This window comes from Ochotona curzoniae, unplaced genomic scaffold (assembly GCF_017591425.1).
Source record: "Ochotona curzoniae isolate NIBS_2020 unplaced genomic scaffold, NIBS_Ocur_1.0 contig_3520, whole genome shotgun sequence".
Classification (NCBI taxonomy): Eukaryota; Metazoa; Chordata; class Mammalia; order Lagomorpha; family Ochotonidae; genus Ochotona; species Ochotona curzoniae.
In genome coordinates, this window is record NW_024465894.1 from 403313 (window position 1) to 427224 (window position 23912).

General features: G+C 51.9%; 1 protein-coding gene across 1 annotated transcript; it reads right to left on the reverse strand.

The window, feature by feature from the left end:
* Window positions 1-175: 175 nt before the first annotated feature.
* FAM210B (family with sequence similarity 210 member B) lies at window positions 176-7096 on the reverse strand. Its single transcript, XM_040981283.1, has 3 exons — window positions 6883-7096; window positions 2391-2563; window positions 176-2212 (listed from the first exon to the last, which is right to left on the reverse strand). Exons 1-3 carry the CDS (start codon window positions 7072-7074, stop codon window positions 1996-1998), a joined length of 582 nt encoding a protein of 193 aa, XP_040837217.1. The 5' UTR covers window positions 7075-7096; the 3' UTR covers window positions 176-1995.
* Window positions 7097-23912: the final 16816 nt, after the last annotated feature.

Consider the following 23912-nt stretch of genomic DNA (forward strand, 5'->3'; position numbering starts at 1 on the left):
GCAGCAAGTCCCGCCCACTTCTGGTGTCCTGGATGTGTTGGAATTGGTACTAGCACAGAAATACGCTCTTGTGGCCAGTTGTCAGAAGGCAGACAACGTAGACACAAGCTTTACAGAGATCCTTGAATCACCAATTTAAGCTGCTGTGTCAGATAAAATCAGAGGCAAACAATGCTTTATATTTTAAAAATAGCTGTTTTATTTCCTAGTTCCATAAAAACAGTGTAAATACAAGCAATCTATACATCCTGCTGGTGAACCTGCACAATGGTTACCTGACCCTCGCCCCGTTTCTCCAGTGTAGTTAGTGGCCACAGGAGTGGGGTGGGCTGGGCCTGGGAGACGGCCATATGGCTGTATGGTATTTGTTATTGCTTGCCTTTGAGTCCACTCCCATGACTTCCAAGTTTGAGACTTGAGCCCTTAAATCTGTAGACCTTGCTGCTGTTTTGGTACATTCTTGCATAGGCATTCTCCAGGGCCCAAAAGGGGAACTGGCACAAAAAGTGGTTAGGAGCCTCAAGCCAGCAAGTCACTGAAGACACGAGATGAGAAAGCTTGCTCGGCAACTGCCCAGCGCCAAGAACGTGCATGTCGCTTGCTTGGCTGTGAGGTCCAAGGGACCAGAGCCCCGAGAGGCATTCCAGGGTTACGTCATCAAGCCTTTTAGCAATGGGCTAATTGGTTCAGAAAAAAGTTGCACTTTAAACATTTTAGAAATAAACTTGTCCCACAAAGAGTTAGTGACATGGACAACTGGGCCAACTAGGAAACTGTCAGCAGCCAGATCTGAGTAAAACCAGGACAGGCAGGTTTTCTGATCGTGACCTGTGTGACTTAAAGGGAAAGCAGCCTGGCTCCACAGCAGCAGGCTTTGGGGATGGGAGCCTGGAGCAAGAGCCTTGCATCCCAGCAGGGTTGGGAAGAAAGTGTTTAATGATGCACCCAGCAAGGGAATTCATTTTCCAACTGCTGGCTCCTGACTCCTTCCCACAGGGCAGCTTGCTCTGGATTTCTAAGCTTGAATTTGTTTCAGCTAACACACACCCTATCTGGGTAAAACTGGCTTTGTGGCCTGAAATTACACCTGCCTGGTCTCCCTCCTTTCCCAGCTTGAATCACTTCATAGTTGCCTCCCAGTGTTCACAATTGGTAAACTTTGCTTCTTAGGAAGTGGGACAAAATCTTCCTGCATACACAGTTTTATCTAAAAAAATAGTGACATGATGTAAACATTGTGACAGTTCTGGAATGTCTGAAGTTTGAGACAAGAAAAGATTGTCTAAGAAGTGTTAAGATTGCCTCATGCCTCGGCTTTCTGCATGATGGCTATACAAATTCCTCTGGGAGGAAGGGCCTGAGGAGCCGCGCGGCTCATGACCCTTGGCACGGCCCCATGGTTTTGCAGGCAAAACTGCGATTGATGTTACTGAGATTTCTGGAAAGCAGGTCCTTCGAGCCCAGAGTTGAAGGTGTTTGGAGTTGGACACCAGAACACTTGCTTTTCTTCAAGTGTAGTGACTGTCAGTGCTGTGCGGACTGGGTCGCGGTTACATACTGTTGGAGTTCATTCCATTCACCGAAGTACTTGCGGCTTTCTGCACAATGTTGCATATTACACTGCAGGCAACGACAGCAAGTATCAGAGGAAGGGGAGTTAACTAACTCAATCATTTCCTTTTAAGAATTTCAGCAGAGATCGCTCCCAGGGCTTTTGCAGAAGACCCTCCCCAAAGATGTTCCAGAAGGAACACTCGCAGGCTTTCGGGCTGCAATGTTGACTCACTGGTGATGCCTTGCTGACATTTTACATTAGATACACGAGCCCTGTGCTAAGCAGCATTAACAAAGTTTATAAAGCCGAAAAGTGTAATTCAAAACCTGACTTTCTAGCAGAAGAACCTCTGAGACAGCTCTCTGCCCATCCGTGGCCACCCCCTACCCAAATTCCTAAGTGCTAAAACCTATCAAATCTGCCCACAACTAAAGAGATCATTAAGGTTTCACAGCTGGAGGCTTAAAGAATCCCACTTTCCTGAAATGTCTGACAATGAAGGGCACAGAGACCAAGGTGATGCTGATCCGCACTGGCGCGAAGAGCTTGTGGATCGCGTAGGCCACCACAAAGGTGCTGGTGCCTGCTGCCAACTTGGACTGGACCAGCGCCTCCGAAAACCCGAGCTTCGTCAGGACTGTAGACATGTCCACGCCACTGGAGGGAAACGAGGCAGGAAGAGTTACTACAACAGAGGAAGAAGTCAACCCGGCCGTAAGACTGACAGTGTCTTCTGAGATGGGATAAAAGCTGCATGAATAAAAAATCTTCCGGCAGCAGAAGTACATACTTGGACTAACACGGCAGCACAGCAACGATCACCGTCCAGTCTCACCTTGAAACCACCATGTAAAACAAGCCCAGGGAGATGAGCGAGATGCCAACGTGCAGGGACACGGCCACGGCCCCGTATTCCCGGAAGATCTTCTTGAGCTGCTGAGCCTTGGTCTGCTTGCCTTCCCCCGTGCTCACTCTGCCACCTGTTGTCTCCGTCACTCTGCTGGGATCCTGTGCGCAAAGCAAACCAGGAGAAACCTGCTCACCGGTACAAGGATATCTAGTTCCTAATCCCCAGAAACTGTGTGGGGCCATCAAGTGAGGCTCTGGAGATGGGATTCTCTGGGTGGGACCAAGGACATCGCAAAAGGCAGAGCTGGTCAGTGGAAGGTGCTGTGCCATCGCCCCAGATGAGGCCTGGGAGCCAAGGGATGCAGGTGGCTTCAGAGGCTGGACACCACCAGCAGCAGGCTCTCTGGCAGGCCTCCAGAAGACACTAACCCGGTGACGTCAGCCCCGAAAGAGCCACTGCGGGCTTCTGACCTCCAGGGCTGTGACACACGCCTGGGTTGCTTTACCCCACCTGTCTGTGGTCAGCCGCCACAGCAGCCACTGTAACTACAACCCGTGGTCACAGCAGCGACACTTCATGGGGCGCCTTCCCAAAGCCAGGCTGGCCCCCTTGCTTTAGCCGTCACCCCTCGGGGTAGATGCCAACATTTTCTCCACCACAGGGGAGCAACCCAGGCCTGGAGGGGCCGCGTAACTGCACCGAGGCCCAGGCAGCGGAGGCCACAGCTAACTCACAAGGACAGCAAGTACAAAGTAAAACAGCGTGAATGCTCCGGTGGACAGAGCTGGGATCTAGGACAAAGGGAGGGGCAGCGCTCAGTGCACTTGATCACGATTCAGCATCCAGCAAGCCCTCCAGGGCACGCGCAGCACAAACACCAATGCTGACATTGCATCAGAGGGAAAATAAAGCCACCGTCTCACTAAGGGACCACTTTTCTCAGAAGTTGTGACAGTAACGCCTGGCGTCCTGGCCTGTGGTGAGCGCCAGTGCTCTGCTCCTTGAAGTTGGTGGGAGGATGAGGAGGGGCTGAGGATTCCTCAGGAGGGAAAGGAGACAGGCCAGAATAGCAGCCTGCAGGCCCATGGGCCGCACCTCTGCAGCCTGGCACACCTGGCCCTGACTCGCAGTGGGAGCCACCGCATGTGGCAGGGAGCAGGCGGCTCTGGTGGCAGCCTGGGGTGAGACCTGGACCTGCGCTTGCCACAAGTTCCAGGTGGCTCAGATGCCACTGCCCGGTGTGGATGAGTCAGAGTTTAGCACAGTAGTCACTGTCAGGTCGTGTCCCAGAGATAAGATTCAGATGGGGTCATGTTCCTTTAAAGGTGGCAGGAAAATCCATGTCTTTGGGGTTGGCCCTTCCCGCTGAGCCAGCAGCAGGCCTTCACCAGGGTCACTTCCTAGAAACCCTGGGACCTGTGGCTCCCACTGGACTGCCAAAAGACAGGCTGGAGTTGGTGGCTGGCTGCCAGGCTGGATACTGTGCTGGCCCTCACCAGGCCTCATGGCCTCTGCAGTGTTCAGCAGGCTCCTGCCTTCACGTCTGCCTGAAGGCAGAGCCCTGCAGGGGAAGGGACACAGCCAGCAGCTTCCTTTTGGTGGGCTGGTACATGCCACCTCCTTTTTCTCCGAAGCTTTTTGCCTAGTGCTGCCACCACCCCCCTTCCCCGCCACCAGGGCTGAGAAACCCAGTTCTCGCTGATAAACACGCCCCACCCGCCTTCCAGGCCAGGAGTCCCACACTGATAGGCCACACGTATCTGCAGAGCCTGCCAGTGCCAAACCCTGCTCTGCAGGCTGCGTCGGGGGAAAGCCACTCCCTTCCCACCCTGGACACAGGGCCCAGCCAGACTGCCCATCAGCAAAGCTCTCTCCTGAGGGCCCTCTTTTTTACACAATGAAAGTCAAAGGCCTTCCGCCGAAGGAGAAAGCAAAAGGGCAGCCAGACTTCCAGCCACAGGAGCAGCAGTATCTCTTGCAAGACCGGTGGGGGCAACTTCCTGTTGACTAGCGCAAGGTTAGTTCCTGGAGTTCCAGAAGGCACCATTCCCCCACCCTGGTGAGACCTAGCTGCCTCCAAGCACAGCAAGACAGGCATTCCTCCTCTTAACCCTCAGGGAGACTCAGAAAACTGTGACACACAGGAACTTAGGAGGGGAGATTCAGAAGCAATGGAGAAACTGTGGGACACTCATTTTTTTTTTTTTTTATGAAACATGACCTGTCGGGCACTGCCCTGGACAGGGGTGCCATGCTCCATCCTGCAAGTGCCTGCGCTTGGACAAAGTCCTCTTGCACACCTGTGTGCGTTGCGCACTCAGCTCTGCCCTGTAATGGGAACACCAGGAGCTGTAATTCAGACGGGCAGAAGGCTGGAGGCTTGAGCCAAAGGCCTTGTCTACAGTGTTCACGCTGTTCAGAAGGACACCTGTTCTCAATCCTGTGATAACACACAGTGCAATATACTTGGAACCAGCATTCTGAGTACTTTGTACTTTGTTCTAAGTTCTTGGAAAATACAAATTCACAGAACCCCTACAATCCACCTGGGAGACAAACATTGGGTGCATTCCCCCTGCCCCCAAAGGGATCCTGGAAGCCCAGAGGGGCTGAGTCACGGAGAACCATGCAGGGCTTAGCACTTAGAGCTGGGACCCGGACAGGCCTGCACCCAAGATCCCAGATGGCCACAACAGTAAAGGATTCCCCCCACCTCGGTTTTAAGTAGTTAATTATTGAAAGAATTACAGAGAGAAATCTTCCATCTGCTGGTTCCCTTCCCAGATGGCCACAGGGCTGGGCAGGGTGTCCCCTGGATGGCAGGGGCCCAGCTACTCTGGCCATCTGCTGACTTTTTCCAGTGCACTTGCAGGGAGCTGGATGGGAAGTGGAGACTCAAGCCAATGCCCATGTAGGGTGCCGGGGTGCCGGCAGCAGCCTTACCTGCACCACAACGCTAGCCCCAGCAACGAACTTTTAGCTTCTCACCGCCCCCCACCAACCCCAGAGCATCTGATCTAATGGCAAGAGCAGATAACAAGTAGAAAAGTAAAACTCCAGGTGTTGTGGAAGAATAGCAAGCTAGGGAGGGGACAGGCAGGCCAGGGGGAGGGCTGCTGCAACCGGCTCAGAGAAGGTCTCCCAGAAAGGGCAGTGAGGGGTGGGTATTTGGCTTGGTGAAAAAACATCACTTGGGGTACACGTAGGCCACGCGGGGTATGATGCACACCCCGGGAGGCAACAGAACCCAATACCTGGGTCCCCCCACTGAGGTGGGACACCTATGTGGAGTTCTGGGCCCCTGGCCTCCCAGATGTTGAAGGCATTTGGGAATGTGAGCCAGTGGGTGGGAGCTGCCAGTCTCGGTGTTTCAAATAAACAAAAGCCAAACCAAGTCAATGAAACCAGACATGGTAGCCCTACGCCAGAATGGAGGGGGACTAGAGGTCCGGAGGCTCCGGCAGAGCTGTGCCCCACCTGAGTCCTGGCCGCTGCAGGGGGAGGCTGGGCACACTTGGGCTGACCCACTCAGTGTGACACCAAGATATGCCAAATGAAAAGGGCAGAAAAAGGGTCTGTCCCTTGGACACCTAAGCAAAGGTCTCGCCCATTTAGAAACCCCGCTGGGACCTACACTGGTGCCTCCCCCTGCGGGCTGGGCCTGGACCCCTCTACCCGCCCAGGTCCTTCGCAGGGAAAGTGTTCTCCCAGGGAGATGACCCCGGGCAGGCCCTGCTCCCGCCTGTCATAGGGCAGCAGAGGCCAGGTAAGCAAGGGTGACCATCACAACTGCTCATGGCAACTTAGGCTGTGCCAGGGAGGGACAGTCCCACTCCACGGAGTGTGAATGATCGACAGTACATTCCAGAACACAGGTGTCTGTGCAGTGAGGGGCCACACGTGCCACCACCCCCCCACACACACCCAGGACCACCCCACGTGCCATGAGGGCGCCCAGAAGGGGCATGCAAGGGTGTGAGGGAAGGCTTCCTGGGGGGGGGGCATGCTCTGCCGTGCCCAGCTTTGCAGACAGCACTTTTGGCCTGATGGGAGGGGAGGTTGTGCATGAGTTGCCGGGAGCTACGGGTTCGAACCTCCCTTCCCCCTCGAAAATCTACCAAACGTTCTGGAAGGCTCGCTGAGGCAGCCCAATGGTGCCCAGGCCAGCCTGAGCTCCTGGAGTTGTCTCCCAAACTTCCACAGGGAAGGCATGATCGTGAAGGTCACGCAACGGCCTGGGTGCTGGGGGTGCACCCAGAGCACCTCTAAACACTTCTTCCCCCAACCCAGGAGAAGCCACTCTCCTCACAGATTCACTTTTTAAAAACAAACAAGAGCTTTCCTTTTCTTTTTAAGGAAAGCTTGTCTGACCACTCGGAAGCATTCGCCGAGGGCATCAGCAGGGCCCGGCCCACACCCTGGAGTCACCTGATGTGCCCTTGGAGGTGCCAAGGTGGGGGTGGCGTGGGGGGCTCACCTGGCGCTGGCAGTTCCCGCGGGTCGTTCGCAACAGCCGGGCGTCCGGCCCCGGCCGGAGCGAGGCCAGGGCCAGGGGCGGCGAGGCGCACCGGGCGCACGGGGCCGCGGCGCCCAGCAGCCAGCTCACGCGAGGCCCGACCCGGGCGCTCACCCTGCCCGCCGGGCCCAGCAGCGCCAGCAGCCCGGCCATGGCGCGCAGACAGAAGCTCCGGTCCGCCCCGAGCACCCGACAGGCAGCGGGAGGCCGCCCTCCAGGCCACGCCCCTAGGGCGGGGCTGTGTGCGGGATGGGCGGGCCCGGAAGCTTACGCCAGCACTCGGCCCGCCCATAGGAGCGGGAACCCCTTTCTGAAGGAACCGGACGGGAGGAGGAGCGTGCGCTCTCCGGACCCCGCCCACTGGCCCCGCCCCATTCTAGGGCGTTACCGCTTGCGTGTGGCCCTCCTGGAGCCTCTCCCGCCGGGTGTTCCCGGCCCCGCCCCGTCCCCGCCCCCGAGGGCGTGTCCTTGCGCGGACGTGTGAGCCCTCCCCAGGCCCCGCCCCTGAGGGCGTGTCTGCTCGCGTGTGGCCTTCCCCGAGCCTCGCCCGCCGGCTCGCGTGCCGGGGTGTTTTCTGAGGGGACGAGGGCGGCCTGGTACCCGGGAAACTCGGAAAGTGACGTTAGAAGTCCGCTAAGGGACCCTGGTCTGTGGTTGGCGTGCACTGAAGCAGGAGTGTGTGCGGATCCGTGCGGGGCCAGCACGAGCAGCCGGGAAGCCCGCGCGGACGGGGAAGGTTCTGGAGGCAGCCGAGCAGCCCCTGCCCCGGGACCGACACCGTCCCGGCCTCCTGGGGTGCGCTCTGTCGTCAGGGCGGAACCCCAGGTGTGTTTGCCCGGCAGAACCTGAGGTAATACAGGCTGAAGGGGTTTTTTTGTTTTTTCTTTTTTCATTTAAAGGTGGTGACAAAAACTTTCTACCTTTTTCACAAAAACTTCCTTTTCAAACAATTCAAGTCCTGTTGTGTGCGCACTCTTGGCTCACCTGAGTAGCCTATTTTGCTTTCTTTACTTCTGTGAATGGGGAAGGTAGTCTGATGTTTCAGGGGATTTGTCAGCCCAAGTGGAAAAAAAGGCAACGAGAGATTTTCCACAGAATCGAGCTCAGGGAACGTGGGGATGTCACGGCCTGGCAGCCTGTGTCGCAGGAAACCAGGGCAATGCAGAGGAGATCCTCCCTCCCTCTCTCTCTCTCTTTGTATTTATTTGAAAACATTACAGGGCACAGGGGAAATAGGTATTGCATGTTTTGAGTGCGCTGCTCAGGCTGTTTCTCGCAGCTTCCACTGTTCCCAGTGTGTTAACCCTAAGTTGAGGAGTTTAGTCCCCCAACATCTAATGTCAATGGCGACAAGAAGGTGGGAACTTAATCCAGTGCTGGTGGTTAGTGGGGGGCAGTGCTGGCCTGGGGTCAGGTGGTGGGATGGGCCTTCAGGCGTCAGCACCAGGCCCCTGGGGTGTTGTGCTCCCGGGAGCACCGTGGGAGCCAGCCGCAGGCGTGGGCCAGAGCGCAGCCTTCTCTTATAACGTGTCTGGCCTCCTGGGTTTCATGGCAGGCATAAAAGGCAGATACAAACACGCAGTGCCTGTGCCTCTTGGCTCCTTCCTGCCTGCTTTTTCCTTGAAAAAATGAGGCATTGAATGCTTAAAATCTTTTTTTTAAAATTTGTTTAGGGCCCGGCGCGGTGGCGCAAGTGGTTAAAGGTCCTCGCCTAGCACGCCCGGGATCCCATATGGGCGCCGGTTCTAATCCCGGCAGCCCCGCTTCCCTTCCAGCTCCCTGCCTGTGGCCTGGGAAAGCAGTCGAGGACGGCCCAAGGCTTTGGGAACCTGCACCCGCGTGGGAGACCGGGAAGAGGCTCCTGGCTTCGGATCGGCATAGTATCGGCCCGTTGCGCTCACTTGGGGAGTGAATCATCGGACGGAAGATCTTCCTCTCTGTCTCTCCTCTCTGTATATCCGCCTTTCCAATGAAAAAATAATAAAAATAAATCTTTAAAAAAAATTTGTTTATTTGAGAGGCAAAAGTTAGAGAAGGAGAGAGGGAAATGAATAAGGAGAAGGGGACGGGAGGGAGGGAGGGAGGGGGAGGGGTCTTCCGTTCGCTGGTTGACTCCCAAAGGACGTCTGCATGCTCTGTAGTGATGTACAGTGAATTTTTGAATCAAGAATTATTGTTGAACTTGTCTTCCTTGGAAATTTTGTTTCATTTTGTCACTGAAAGTATATCACATGGCTCTTTTTTTAAAAGAGATTTTGTTTAAATTATTCTGGCATTTGTAAAGGAGGATTAGCTAATCGAGCCACTGTGTGGGACCCAGTCACATGGCTCTTGGTGGCTCTGTGTCACGCAGGGAAACACTGGGAGAGTCCTGCAGCTGCCAACATCTGGTTGAACACAGACACAGAAGGGGGTCTGTGAGGGAAAGGGAAGAGCGTGGAAACCACCCGAGGTGTGGGCAGCACGTGGCAGTCACTCCTGGAGTCTCTTACTGTTGTGAAGCAGAAGCAGGTGGAAGTCAGCAGTGTTCAAGTCTAGCGCTGTGGGGCTGGTGCTGTGGTCTAGTAGGCAGGGCCTCCATCTTTGGCACTGGCATCTGACATGGGTACTGGTTCAAATCCTGTCTGTGCCACTTCTGGTCCAGTTACCTGCTGCTGCACCTGGGAAGGTAGCTGCAGGTGATCTAAGTCCTTGGGCCCGTGCACGCATGCAGGAGACCTGGAAGACACTCCTGGCTCCTGGCTTCAGCTTGGCTCGGCTCTGGCCACTGAGGCCATCCAGGGTGTGAAGCAGTAGCTGGAAGATCTCTGCTTCTGTATCTCCCTTTCTCTCTATAATTCTGTTTTTCAAATGAAAAAGTCCAGAATTCAAGCTCAAACTTTTAAAAATTGAAACTGAAATTTGATTCCACAAGCACCACTCTTTAAAATTGTTTAGTGATCAGCTAACCAGCTTACAGCTCTTTGCAAGTGAGAGCCCCCCATGCGTGACAGTGGGACACGCGTGTGGCAGGGAGGAAATCAGCTGAGCAAAGGCTGCCGCTGATAGCGGGCTTTGTTTCTTACAGGAGCTGCATGAAAGCTCCTCCTAGAAAGTGATTTTTCCAAGTGACGGGGATGAGGACTAGGAAAGGTTTTGGACTGGACTGTGCTGGACTCTGGGTCAGTTCTCACCTTCCCGTGCCTCACTGAGTGCGCAGCCCAGCCTCTGAGATGCCCAAGGCGTGCTTCCTGCGGTCCATGCGCTCGTGGCAGCTGCGTGTTAGGCATTAGGTGGACCTTTGACCGTGAATGTCATCTATAAAAGACTGTGGTTAGGTTACAGAGTCATTTTATTTATCTTAAAGCAGAGAGAGAAAAATTTTCCATTGCTGGTTCACTCCCCAAATTAATGCCACAACTGGGGTCAGGTTAGGCCCAAGCCAGGGGCTCAGAGTCCAGTCGGGGTCTCCCACTTGGTTGATAGACCCCAAGTGCTTGATCCATCCTTTACTGCCCCTCAGGGAGTGTGTGTTAGCAGGGAGCTGGTATCAGAAGCGGAGCCAGGACCCAAGTGCACACACTCCCCGAGGGATGCAGGCTTCCCACATGGCATCTTCCCCACGGCTCCCAGCACTGTGTCACTTAGTGTTATCTGCAGGGGGCCTGCAATTTCAGGATCTGGTGAGCGGAAAGGCTGACGTCCAAGCAGGCTCATCATTGTCTTCCTGAATAGCATGGAGCTGCTGGAGCAGAATGACTACTGAGGAGTGGGCATGTCGCGAGGGGGTGAGAGCGCGTGTAGTGGGAGGCGCACATGAGCAGGTGCGTGCAAGGGGAGGGGTGGCAGAGGGGCAAAGTTGCTGAAGGAGGAAGGAAGGCATTTTCCCTTCATGTGGAGCAACCCACAGGGACAAGTGTTACTACACCTTGTAGTTACTCATTGTGGCCTGTGTTCATGTGACTGTGGGAAGATGGGTGCTGTTTCATCCCGCTTGTTCTTTCTGAGGCAAGAGCATTTGTGTTCCAGTTCTTGGTCGGGCTCTGCAGTGATTGTACCAGTGTGGCCAGCCTGTCCTGGTGCCTTCTCCTTGGCTCTCACCTTCTTGGCTTGCAGCTTTGCGTCCACACAACACCTGTTGCCTCCTCTGCCCCTCCCTGCTCATTTCCTGCCCACAGTCACTAACCTGGACACCCATGGTGAGCCAATACTATGCTGGCAGTGGGAAGGTTTGTTTGTTTGTTTGTTTTGTGAGGTCCAAAGACTATATTGAGGAGTCTGAAGGGGTGGCAGAACTTGGGAGTCATTCTGAGATTGAGGGAAATGTAGAGTTCGCAGCTGGGACCTTCCTGCCGCCGTGTCTCCTGAAAACGTGGGAAGGTTTCACGTGTGTAAAAGTTTGGTGCTTACTGCTCTGGCTTCCGTGCAGGACGTGCTTGTCTTAGGACTTGACTCTGCCTTGAACTTGGGATCAATGGCTCAGACCAAGTCTGCTTGCTTACCTAGAAACACCTGTCTAAAGGGCCGCAGGAAGGTGAGATGCGATGGCATGGGTAGGTGCTTGAGGAGAGCTGGGCCTGCCGAGGAACCCAGGCCGGGAAACATGACGGGCGCATGTGCCATTTTTGTCTTCTCATCACTCTGCATGGATGGCAAATGCTTCTCCATTAACCCTCTGCCAGACTTTTGGTCAGGGAATGGCACATGGCCCAGATCTTACCAAAGTGCCCCACATCACTGGCGTGAATAAAAATGGGGTTCTATTTATTATCCTAGCATGCCTTTTTTGTTTAATGGGTTTCTAATGTTTTCCATTTGTAAACCATAGTTGATGGACCATGGTCAAGACTCCACAGCATTTTTTTTAAAGGCTTTATTTATTTATTTATATTGGAAAGTCAGATTTACAGAGAGAAGGAGAAACATAGAGGAAGACAGACATAGAGGAAGATTTTCCACTCGCTGATTCACTCCCCAAGTAGCTGCACTGGCCGGAGCTGAGCCAATCCCAAGCCAGGAGTTTCTTCTTGGTTTCCCTTGTGGTTATAGGGTAGCCTGAGGCTTTGGGCCATCTTCTACTGCTTTCCCAGGCCACAAGCAGGGAGTTGGATGGGAAGTGGAGCAGCCAGGATATGAACTGGCACCCGTTTGGGATCATGGGACATGCAAGGCGAGGACTTTGGCTGCTAGGCTACCACGCTGGGCCCTCCACAGCGTTTGTGATATGGATGCACTGCGATGAGCTCAGTCTCCCTGAGGAGGGGATGTGGGGATGCAGGTGAAACCAAACCTCTTGCTGGCCCGATCACCTTTACAGAGTAAACAGCAAGTCGTCATGCTGTGCATGTCAGTGTCTGTTTTCTGTTATTGTAGTGAAGTACTCAAGGACGCCTACTTCACAGAGAAGAGGTTTGTTTGGCTCACAGCTTTGGCAGCTCGAGACACCAGCAACCTGGCACGTGGTCTGACCAGGAGACCCACTGCCTGCCTCCTGTCATGGTGGACCAGGCATGTGTATGTCTGGCTGTGTAGTGTTGTCCCCTGCTTGCCAAGTCCCCTCAGGGTCCTGGGAGCTCACCCTAAGCGCTATAGTCGGGCTCAGGGTCCACTCTCACAGCGGCAGGAACAGATTAACTTTGGGGAACACACGCCTTTGTGAATGGGATGGGGAGGACTCACTCCACAGCAGGCTGTGGAGACAGAGAGCTAATGCTTTTGTGTAGCCCAGCAGAAGCCACCCCTTGGTCCCTGTCCTCAATGCCAAGACACGCTCTGAGTGAGAGGACTTAAGCTGCACTTGGGGGTCATTGGGCTGACCACTGGTGTTTGCTGACTGTCTGCATTGCAAGAAACCACGGGCAGCTCTTGTTCCCAACAAGTTTCATAACCTGTCACCCGTGTTTAACTTTCACTTGGACTAGGAGGCAGAGCAGTCTCCCTCAGTGTTTGCTGTAAGAAAGACATTGCAAGGTTCTAGAAGCCATCAGGAAGCTTAGTTAACTTTTTTTTTTTTTAAGATTGATTTATTTGTATTGGAAGATCAGATTTACAGACAGATCTTCCATCTGCTATTCCTCTTTATTCCCCAAGTGGCCACAATGGCCAGAGTTGAGCTGATCTGAAGCCAGGAGCTTCTTCTAGGTCTCCTGTGTGGGTGCAGGGTCCCAAAGCTCTGGGTTGTCCTTGACTGCTCTCCCAGGCCACAAGCAGGGAGCTAGAAGCAAAGTGGAGTAGCCAGGACACAAACCAGCACCCATATGGGATCCTGGTGTGTGCAAGGTGAGGACTTTAGCCACTAGGTTATTGTGCTGGGCCCGCTTGTTTAGCTTTAAACAGATTTACACAGATCCCAAAAGGCAGAGGAAGAACTGAAAAGTTTCCTGCTCTAAGGAAAAGGAGAGGATATCTTTCCCTCTGTGCAACAGGGAAAGTGACTTTTTCTGCAGTGGTTTGATGGGGATGGGCTTTAAACAAATAGTGATACACTGCGGTGCTTCAGGGATGCAGTGACAGGTGTCAGAGAGGAACAGGCTGTGTGACAAGGGTCATGGAGCCTGGGAGCCCGGGCAGGCCCGGCCAGGGGCCCCTGCATCCTTCCAGCATGTCCCGTGTGCAGCAGTCCTGTCTTGGGCTTCTCTGTGACGTGAGCTTGTAGCATGTCCTTCGTGTGCTTCTCCGTTCACTGCCCTCTCCCAGGCATCTGTGGCTGTCGGTAATCAGGCGGCCCAGGCTTCCTCCACGTGTTTATGTTGGTCCCCTGCTGTGGCTGCCCTCTCTCGCTTGATGGACTGTTAGGTGTCCTTGGAAGAGCTGGAGAGAATGGATATGGGAGTGAGGCTGAGGTCCAGAAGTGGGCTGTGCCACTTGCTTTCTGTGTGACTCTGGGCAGGTTCCTCAGCTGTGCCTCAGTTTTCTTGAAGGCAAAAGGGCAATAGTACACTGGGTGGGTGCACGATGGAATTGTGCGGACTAAGATATGCTGACCTGGATGGCTTTTGGTGGTAGGGACCTACTCCTTGCACCATCCCCCACTGCCTCCAAGGAGGCACATCAGGTGGAAGCTGGCATCAGAAGTGGAGCTGGACTCAAACCCAGGCACTCTGGGAATGCTGGCATACCAAGGGGCATTGCAACTGCTGCAGCAAATGTCTGCCCATCTGATGACCACTTTGAACAGGTCCCTCTGCTTCCCAGGTGAACAACTGACGAAAGAAGCAACCAGAAGTGAGGAAAGTGGTGGGAGGATTCTGTGGTGCTCTGCTGAGAGAGCCAGAGAGCGTGTGCCCTGGGTCTGAAGGTGACTTCAGGGCCCTTGGGGAAGGCCTGAGGGCTGGTGCTGGCCTGGAGCTGGGCCGGGGAGGGAGAGTCTGGGCATGATGTGGAAACCTCGCACTGAGCTGGTTGGATGGCTGGGCGTGTCCTGGGTAGGGAGACTGCACGAGAATAACTTAGGATTCTCTGGACCAATCACATTCCTGGGTGTGAAGCACCTGTGGGGGTGTCGGGAGGCGGGCATGCAGGTAGGAACTCAGAGCTCCACTCGCTTCCAAAACCACCTCTCAGTTGGCCCCTTCACCACGTGGGCCAATTCTTAGACCTCACAGTGCAGGGATACCTTAAAGTGGGCTGGTTTCTAGATGAAAGGGGTAGGGTGTGTGTGTGTGTGTGTACGGGTGGTCTCCTTGGGAACGGTTGTTCCCAAGGCTCCTTCCTTCAACCTCAGCAAGGCTGGCAAAGGCCACATCATTGAGCATCACGGTGCCATCCGAGTGGGCTTGCTCAGGTCACTGTGGGAGACAGCAGCTGAGAGCACCGCTGCAGCCTGGCTCCCATATGGACTGGCTCCTGGGTTGGCAAGCAAGGGACGTGAACTTCCTTCTCTAAGATGAAGACAGACACCAGGGCCACCATGTGTGTGTTGGAGAGGAACTCAGCACAGGAAAGCATCATCGGGGAGTGAGTTGGAAAAGAAAAAAGCACACTCGATGAGTTTAGTTTCTCCTTTCCTGTCGTTTGCCAGGGGTGAAGGTGAGAGGCAGGAGGAATTGGCCCGGTGTCAGTCTGGGAAGGCAGTGTTAGCACTACTGGATGCAGGCAGCGGGACTGCTACCTGCAAGTAGTTGGCCTGGGCAAGTTCGTCCCTCTGAGTTTAGTTCTGTATTGGTGAAAAGGTGGGGGGATGTTGACTTCACTGAGATTTCTTAGAGCCTAGCTGATGCTGTGTGCACCTGCTCTCCTCTTACTTCAGTGACAAGGAAGACTACTCTTTTTGTGATTGCTGTCATAAAATGTTATTCAGTGACATTCAGACCTAGCCATAGCTGCCATTTATTGCACATTCCTCGCCGTGCTAGGCTCTGGACATGTGAGATCGGGGATGGCTGCACGGGCATGGAGCGCCCAATGGGGCTGGCAGGAGAATCATTTTCAGTTTGCATATGGGGGACCCCAGGTTTAGCAAGTTAAGGGAGGACTCCGGTGTGTGGGAGGTTTTCTCAGTCATGTGCTGGCCTGGAGCAGACTTTTCTTGTGAAGTATGGCCCCAGCCCAGGGCTGCGTGCTGTGCAGGAAGGCGACCTGTTTGGTTTGGGAAGCGGAGCTTCAAGCTCCGCGTCGGTGCGATCAGCTAATCTGAGACGTCAGTGCCCGGGAGGTGGCGCTGCAGACCCTCTCAAGATTCCAGCCCTGGGAATGATTGCACAGCAGTGGCTGAGCTGTTTGCGGGGCAGTTGGAGTTGGAAATTGTTGAGGTTTAAGGCCACCGGGGGGCGCGTGTGAGATCTCTGCGTCTGCATCACAGATCGCCTTAGTGGGAGGCCTGACACCAACTCAGGCTCACAGGTGCTCTCTGTCCCTGAAAGATACTTTTTTTTTTTTTTAAAGATTTATTTTTTTATTATTTTTTCATTGGAAAGGCGGATATACAGAGAGGAGAGACAGAGAGGAAGATCTTCCGTCCGATGATTCACTCCCCAAGTGAGCGCAACGGGCCGATACTATGCCGATCCGAAGCCAGGAGCCTCTTCCGGGTCTCCCACGCGGGTGCAGGGTCCCAAAGGTTTGGGCCGTCCTCGACTGCTTTCCCAGGCCACAGGCAGGGAGCTGGAAGGGAAGCGGGGCTGCCGGGATTAGAACCGGCGCCCATATGGGATCCCGGGCGTGCTAGGCGAGGACTTAACCACTTGCGCCACCGCTCCGGGCCCGAAAGATACTTTGATTGTTAATACTCATGTGCTTATGGAAAGTCAGAGTTACAGAGAGGGAGAGAGCTCTCTCACTGGCTGACTGAATTACTCCCCAGTGGTCCAGGCCAGGCTGAAGCCAGGAGCCAGAAGCCTCTCTTATTGTGGGCGGCAGGACCCCAAGCACTTGGGCCCTCTTCTGCTGCTTTTCCAGGTTTATTAGCAGGGAGATGGATAGAAAGTAGAGCAGCTGAGACTCAAATCAATGCTTAAGTTGGATGCCAATGCTTAGGTGGTGGCTTTACTCCACAACAGTGTTCTTCACCCCCCGGAAGTTTTTGTTGCACAAAATTGGGCCTACATCGATGCAATACGAATGACTCCATGCAGTGTCTGCCAAGAGAAGTGTGCAAACAGAACAGGCACAGTCTTCCAGGTGAGCAGACAGAGGCCCTGAGTGTAGCTGTGGAGCCAAGGCAGGACCCAAGGCCACCTGGCTCTAAAGTGCCCCCCTTTCAGAGGCCCCTGGTGGCCGACTAACCCTCCCTGCTCCTATAGACTGTTCCATTAGACATCTACTGAAGGAGGACACAGTGAAAGCAGAAGGGAGGCATTTTCTGAGATGTGCACATGGATTCTTGGGTCATGCACAACGGCTGTGTTCATGACTGAGCATGGGTTTTTAGGATATATTAGGGTCAAGGTCATCTTGAGGTCAGGAAAGCCAAGCCTTCCTGTCTCTTAGGGTCGGACAGCTTCATAAATGAACTGAGACGCAGGGCAAGCCTTGTGCAGGGACTGCCGTGCCTGTCAAAGGCACCTGCTGCTGGTGCACAGATGCTGGCCGGGGTGGGGGGTGGTGTTCCTTTATGGCCACATGTACTGATTCCTTCTGTTAATTTATGTGGGGTTCTGCCGAAGAGGCCACAGATTCTTCCTCTTCCGTCCCTTAATTCCAGAGAAACTGTGACCTTGCTGGGCTCAAGCCCAGGTCAGCCTGCAGCGCAGTGAGACAAGGGGGAGCTGAGCAGCCAGCCCAGCCCATGTCACTGAATCACACATCATGAGCAAGTAAATGGCTGTCACATGGAAAATGCTAACTGATCCAAGCTTTGTGTCTGGACTCAAGGAATCCAAAAATCTTGAAATTTTGAATGTTGCCAGTGAGTTAAGAAAAAAATGAAGTTGGGGCTGGAATTATGGCATAGTGGGTACCATCTGAGTCTTTGCTGCTCCACTAATCCAGTTCCCTGCTATTGTGCCTGGGAAAAACAGCCCAAGTCCTTGGACTCCTGTGTTCACAGGAACCCATCTTGTTATTCCCTGAGTGGGCTGGGCTCTGGAAGGCTTGGATAACTGTAGGTGGGGAATAATCAGTAAATGGGTTTTGATAAGGGCTGGGAGACAGTTGTTTGAAACCCACATCCCTGAGTGCACTAAGTGAGGCGGCTGAAGGAGTGTACTCTTCACAGCAGTTATGAAGGGTTTCAAGTTGCTCTCACCACATTGCTGGTGAGATTTTAGGAAGCCCCTAAATGCAGATTTGGCCCTCAATTACCACACAGATATAATTCCCAGAGATTTGAAAAGTTAGGAAAGAACAAAAAGATCCAGAGGAAGGGTAGTAGTGGCCCTGGATCTTTTGGCTGGAATTTTCTCGGAGTTATTCACTGGTTGATCTTTTGTGAGATGCAGAGAAAGGATTGTGATTGCACACATTACATACAATAGGGCTCAGCTTGCCGTCCTCTGCCTTCAGGCTCTGAGGAAGGCCTGGCTCATTTGTGCTGGTAAATGCTTTCAATGCCATGCCCATTTTGTAAGCTGGCTCGTTTGTGCCTGCAAATGCTTTCAATGTCATTTTGTCTAGTAAGCTGTGATCGCTTGAGCTAATGGGTCCAGGGAGTGATGGTAGCTCTGAGGATATCTTTCTTATAGACCTAGACTGGGGACTGCCTGTATCAGGATTGCCTGGACAGGGGCAGGGGCCGAGGCAGGGGAAGGGTCTACACCACTGATTTGGGAGTGGCATGGTGCTGTTTGCAGCGCCAGCATCCCATATGGGCACTGGTTTGAGTCTTGGTTGTTCTCTTTCCGGTCCTGCTCCCTGACCATGGCCTAGGAAAACAGCAGAGGATGGCCCCTTGTGCTCCTGCATTCACGTGGGAGATCCAGAAGAAGCTCCTGGCTCTTAGCTTAGGACTGACTCGGTGCTGGTTTATTGATGCCATTTGGGGAGTGAACTAGTGGCTGGAAAAATCTCCGTGTCTCTCCCCCTCTCTGTAACTCTGAATTTCAAGTAAAAGTACCTAGATCTTAAAAATGTGAAAAATGTAAAAAGTCGCTGATTCAGGAAGCCGTGGGCAGGGGTGTAGGCTCTGGGGATTTGCAAGCTCCTCAGGTGCCTGTCCACAGTGCAGTGGGGCAGAGGAGTAAGGGGTGGTGTGGCGCCAGGGTGAGCTCTGCCAAGGCTTATCCATGAAATGCCTCAGCACAGAGAGCCCAGGAAGATGCTGGCCTATGGCCTTGAAGGTACAGAGCGTTAGCTTTGATTTTTTTCCACTAGAACCAGGAAGGAGTTTTGCAAAGAATTAAAACTGTGTCTTAGCACAAGCTCAAAGGACTGTCTCTGGCCGAGAGAGAGACTCATTTCTGTCTGACTTAGAAAATTGGCTTTTGGAGCAAGTCACGGACTATGGAGTGTGGCCCTTCAGTGGGCGGCTGACCCTGTAGGACCCTGTGATTACCCACTGCAGTGTGGCAGGTTCTGTTTCTGTGCTGCACCCCTCCATCTCTGTAAATACCTCTGTCTACTAAGAGTCAAAGGCAAGGGCTGATGGGTTCTTTGGATCCTTTGCCTTCATCATCCCTAACATCCCATGCAGGTATTGTTGGCTCCAAGCATCTGCCCATAAAAAAGCAGCCTTGACCTTGATTGTTTCTTCTGTTATAACAAAAAGTTAATTTTGATTTGGTTAAAACAGTATGAGCTGAAATCTTGTCTTTGTCTCCTGTTAACATGGGAGGAAGATTCTTAGTAGCTCATTTCAAATCCACCTTTCTCTTGGAAAACAGTATTTCCCAGCCTCCCCTGGCCTGAAGGCACAACCGTGTGCCTCCTATCCTGTGAAGAGCTGCTAGGTGCTGTTGGCCTGAACTAGCAGCCAACTTCCATAGCTTTGGGAACTTTTCCTAGACAAGACTCCCCACTACCCTGCCCGAACCCGCTGCAGCTGACTTTGTCTTTCTGCTGTAGTTTTTTTCTAATTTGAGCTTCATCATTTCTGTACTGACCAGAAAGTCTCCCTAACTCCACCTTTGTCACTGTCATGCAGAGTTCTTTTCCTAAATCCTGTCTTGTCATTTATTTCACCGCTTCAAACTCCTCAGTATCTCCTTGTTACCCAAGATATAAAGTCATAATATTTTAGTATAATACAAGGCATCGTGTGGTCTTCTAACCTCATTGCTTGCCCTCTCCTCTCAGAAACTATACTGCAGCCTTCAAAACTCACTGCCACTCATCAAATTTGACTTTCTATATTTTGATACGTGCTGTATACTCTGCACAAAAGCCATTTTCACCTCTTTTCCACTTGGAAAATTGTTTCTTTCAAGCCCCCTATGTCTTCTTTGGATGCAGTTGAAGGTTGAGGCTGTGATGTTCCATTCTCATCCTGTTTCCACAGCCCCGCAAGTTTCAGCACCACTGTGGCGGACAGTTCCCTGTGTTTAAAGAGTGGGCCGGTATTGTAGAAATTTGAACTCTTGGGCCTGGCACGGTAGCCTAGTAGCTAAATCCTTGCCTTGCATTTGGCAGGATCCCATATGGGCACTGGTTTGTATCCTGGCTGCTCCACTTTCCATCCAGCTACTTGCTTGTGCCTTGGAAAAGCAGTAGAGAGTGGCCCAAAGCCTTGGGACCCTACACCTGCCTGGGAGAGAGACCTGGAAGAAACTCCTAGCTCCTGCCTTCAGATCAGCTCATCTCATCTCTGGTTGTTGCAGCCACTTGGAGAATGAACCACCAGATGGAAGATCTTTCTCTCTGTTTATCCTTCCCTGTACATCTGCCTTTCCAGTTAAACAAACAAAAAAAAAAGGCTTAAAAAAAAAGGTTTGAACTCTTGTGCATTGCTGATGGGAACAGCTACTTTGGAAAAACACTTTAGAGTTCGTGCATGATGCAGATGTTTTACTCCTAGGTTATATAGTTAAAAAAATTGGGAAATATGTCTACATAAAAATTGTGTGTAAATATTTCTAGTAGTCTTCATAGAAGTAAAAAAATTGGAAAAAACTAAAATGTCCATCAGCTGGAGAGTGAATAAAAGTATACTATATTTCTATAATTATTTGGTAAAGGAATGAAACACAAATGTGTGTTACAATACGAAAGGACTTTGAAGATGTTATGGTTATCATGAGTGAAAATATTGCATAACTCAATTTCTCTGAAATGTCCAGGCTAGATAACTCTAAAAAAGAAAGCATGTAAGTGGTTGCTACGAGTTTAGGGAAGGGGAAGATGAGGAATAACTGCTAATGGATGTGACTTTTTTTTCTCCTAAAAGATTTTATTATATTTATTTGCAAGGAAGAGTTATGGAGAGACTGAGACAGAGGTTTTCCACCTGCTGGTTCATTTCTCTAAAGACCATTATGGTTGCTGTGGGGCCAGGGTGAAACCCAGAGCTTAAAACTCTGTCAGGTCTCCAGTGTGGGTGGTAGGGCCCAGGCACTTGGACCTCACTCACTGCCTCTCCAATTGCATCAGCGGGGACCTGGATGGAAAGTGGAGCAGCTGGGACTCCAGCCAGCACTCTGTGAGATGCCAGTGTCACAGGCGGTAGCTTAACTCTGCGCCACAGTGCTATCCTGAAGTTTCTTTCTTTCTTTCTTTTTCTTTTTTTTCTTTTTTTTTTTTTTTGTGTGTGGTGAGATTTGTCTAGAATTAGATGATGCTGGTAGTTCTACACTTCAGTGAAAGTTCTATAAACCAATAAAAGAGGTAGTTTTTATCATATGTTAATCATATTTAAGTTTTTTAAATGCACTTTCTTGCCACTTTTCACTTTGATCACTGCTTGTGAATGTCCTTTATGTGACTCAATTGCCAACATCCTTGTTTGTAAATTCCCCAGGGGGACTGATGCTTGAATGGGCATACCTGGGCAAGTCAGGTGCCCTGAGAGATGTGTTGCATCTGCATCAGTGAGAGCTGCCTGCTGTCCTAACTTAGGAAGGACCCATCACACTTTGTTCCCATCTTCTTAAGTGGTACTTTATTTTGTAGACTCAGGGAGTAAGATATGAAGCTTGTTCAGAGTCTGCCTTAACTCTGAGCAGTTAGGGAAGGAAAATGATGCCCAACTCAAGTCATGGATGTTGCCAGGTTAAGCCTCAGATACCTTGCAGGTGCAGCTTAGGAATTTCCATGGCCTGCACAGGAAGACTCAGACATTGGGACCATGATATTCTAAGTCTTCTGAGTTCAGTGGTCTGTGAGCCTCAAGTTCTTCTTTGTGAACCATGCTACTCCCCTGGGAGACTTGGGGGCTTGAGAGGCCTAGAGGAGGCCTAGATGCAGATGGTGCTCCCTGCTGGTGCTCAGCCTCACAGAAGAGACATAGGCACAGTGACCTTGTGGAGGATCTCATCAGTTTAACCTTGGGCTGGAGTTTGGAATGTGCTAGAAAGCACAGCAGGAAATTGGCATACATAAAATGCACCCTCTTCGTCTCTTCGTTTTATAAACAACTTTTCAGTGACACCTGTGGGACTGAGGCCTGGGGAGATCAGTACAGGACAGCTGGTTGCTTTTTTTTTTTTTCTCAGAAAACGTCCAAACTCCTTTAACATTGAATAAGTACAAAGCAGTGCATTTTGTCTCCCTGGCAACCAACAAGTCAAATTCCACTTCCAGGTTCAAAATATGAGTTTTCTTCAGGGAGGGCTTGAACTTAATCCATGCGTGTCTGAGTGTCTATCAAGAGCTACATTTCCCAACTGCAGACACTAGCCAGGTGCTATGTGACATAGATTGTGAGTCTGGGTTGTGTAGACATGGTTCAGAGGGTGCACCTCTTGCTGAACCTGCTCTGTGGCTGGGCATAACCGTGGTGTAGCTGAAAAGCCCATCTATATGTGACACAGGAGTGAAAACTAAAATAGCTTGACTGTGATCTGACTCTGCTTCGCTTCTCATTTAAGGCCCATTCCCATTACTGAGGAACAACATTGGTCTCTTTCCTTGGCACTGTGTCTGCATTTCTGAGAGGTGTATACAGTGCTGAGACATCAAACTTCTCAGCTCTGTGGCTTGAGATGCTGTCATTCACTTGGGGATTCCTCTGAGACCTCTGTTGTCTCCTGTTCTGAACCCCAGGCCCTGGTGTGCACAGCTCACTGTTGTCCCTTGTGTCTAACATCCCAGTCCCTTTACATCTCTTCTCACTCCAGCATTGCCCTTGAAGGCTTGAGGCTCACTGATGTGTTTATACGTCACTCTGGGTATGAGGCTTGCCACATTGCCAGGCACCCATGCATTGGAATGGACCAGAAAGCAATCCTTCCTTGTCCTTAACAGGCTCAGAGTCTTTGAAACTGTCTAAATATGAAGACCAGCTCACTGCCCCAGATGTTTGTGTAAGACATTTATTAGTGTAAAGTATAGAAGGAGATCCAATTCTGTGTCCCTAAGTAGGTAGAAGATGTACATCAAGCTAAGCAAGTGCTAAACTCATCACCTGCTGGCGGCTTCTGTGTTGACCAAAGCACTCCATACCTAGAAGGTCAGGTTTAGATTTAGAGGTCTTGAGCTCTTCAGAGTTTCCCCTCAGACCATGGCAGCTTGGGGAGAGCTGACTCCTGCCTTTGGGGCACTCTCTTGATCACACTCATCCTGTGCCTATGTTGAGCCTTGAGGAAGCTAGTGTAGGCACAGGTGCATAGGTTGTGGGCAGGCACTCCCAAGCTTTATCCAAACCCCATGGACATAGTTATGTTTCTTACCCAGAAGAGAGATGTGGTAGTATTTGAAAGCAGGTGGAGCTCATTGAGCATGGAGTTCCAGATCATAGTAACTCTGGTGGGAAGAGGGATGCGGGGAGGTTGGAAGGGAGTGGGATACAGGCTTTCTAGAGCACTGAACTTGGGGCAGGAGCACTTCTTACCCAAATGGAGGCCACTCAGCCACCAGCCTTAATTCTTGGTGCTTGTAATGGAGGGGTGGGGACAGACTTGTGGGAATAGCTTAAGAAGGAGTCAACCCATTCCTTATAGGAGACCCTGACCAAATGGTTTGGGAAGAATTAATGAAGGGATTGTGCATGGTGCAATTGGCTGGGTTAATAAAAGCAATGGGAACTGTCCCCCTCAGGGACCTTTCCTAGGTAAGTGTTTCCACCGAGAAGTAGGGTAGGGAATGGGACAGCTCTCCCCATGCATGGATCAGCTTGAAGGGGTGTGTGTGTGTGTGTGTGTGTGTGAGCTGTGGGGAGTACAGCCACTGTCAGGCCAGAGCCTAGGAATGAGGACTAGAGGAATGAACTGTGAGTCCTTTGGATTCTTATGTTGAAACCCTTGTCCCAGAACCTTGAATTGTGATTGTATCTAGAGATCCACATTAAAGTGAGACTGCCAGGATGGGAGCCTATCCAGTTCTCCTGGTGTCCTTAGCAGGAGAGAGGATTCCAGGGGTGCACCCGTGAGGAGGCAGTGAACTGACCAGTGAGAGGCCTAGGAGGAAACCAGTCCTGCAGTTTCTTGATCTTGAATTTACAGCTTCCAGACCAACGGGGAAACATTATGGCTGTTGAGGCCATCTAG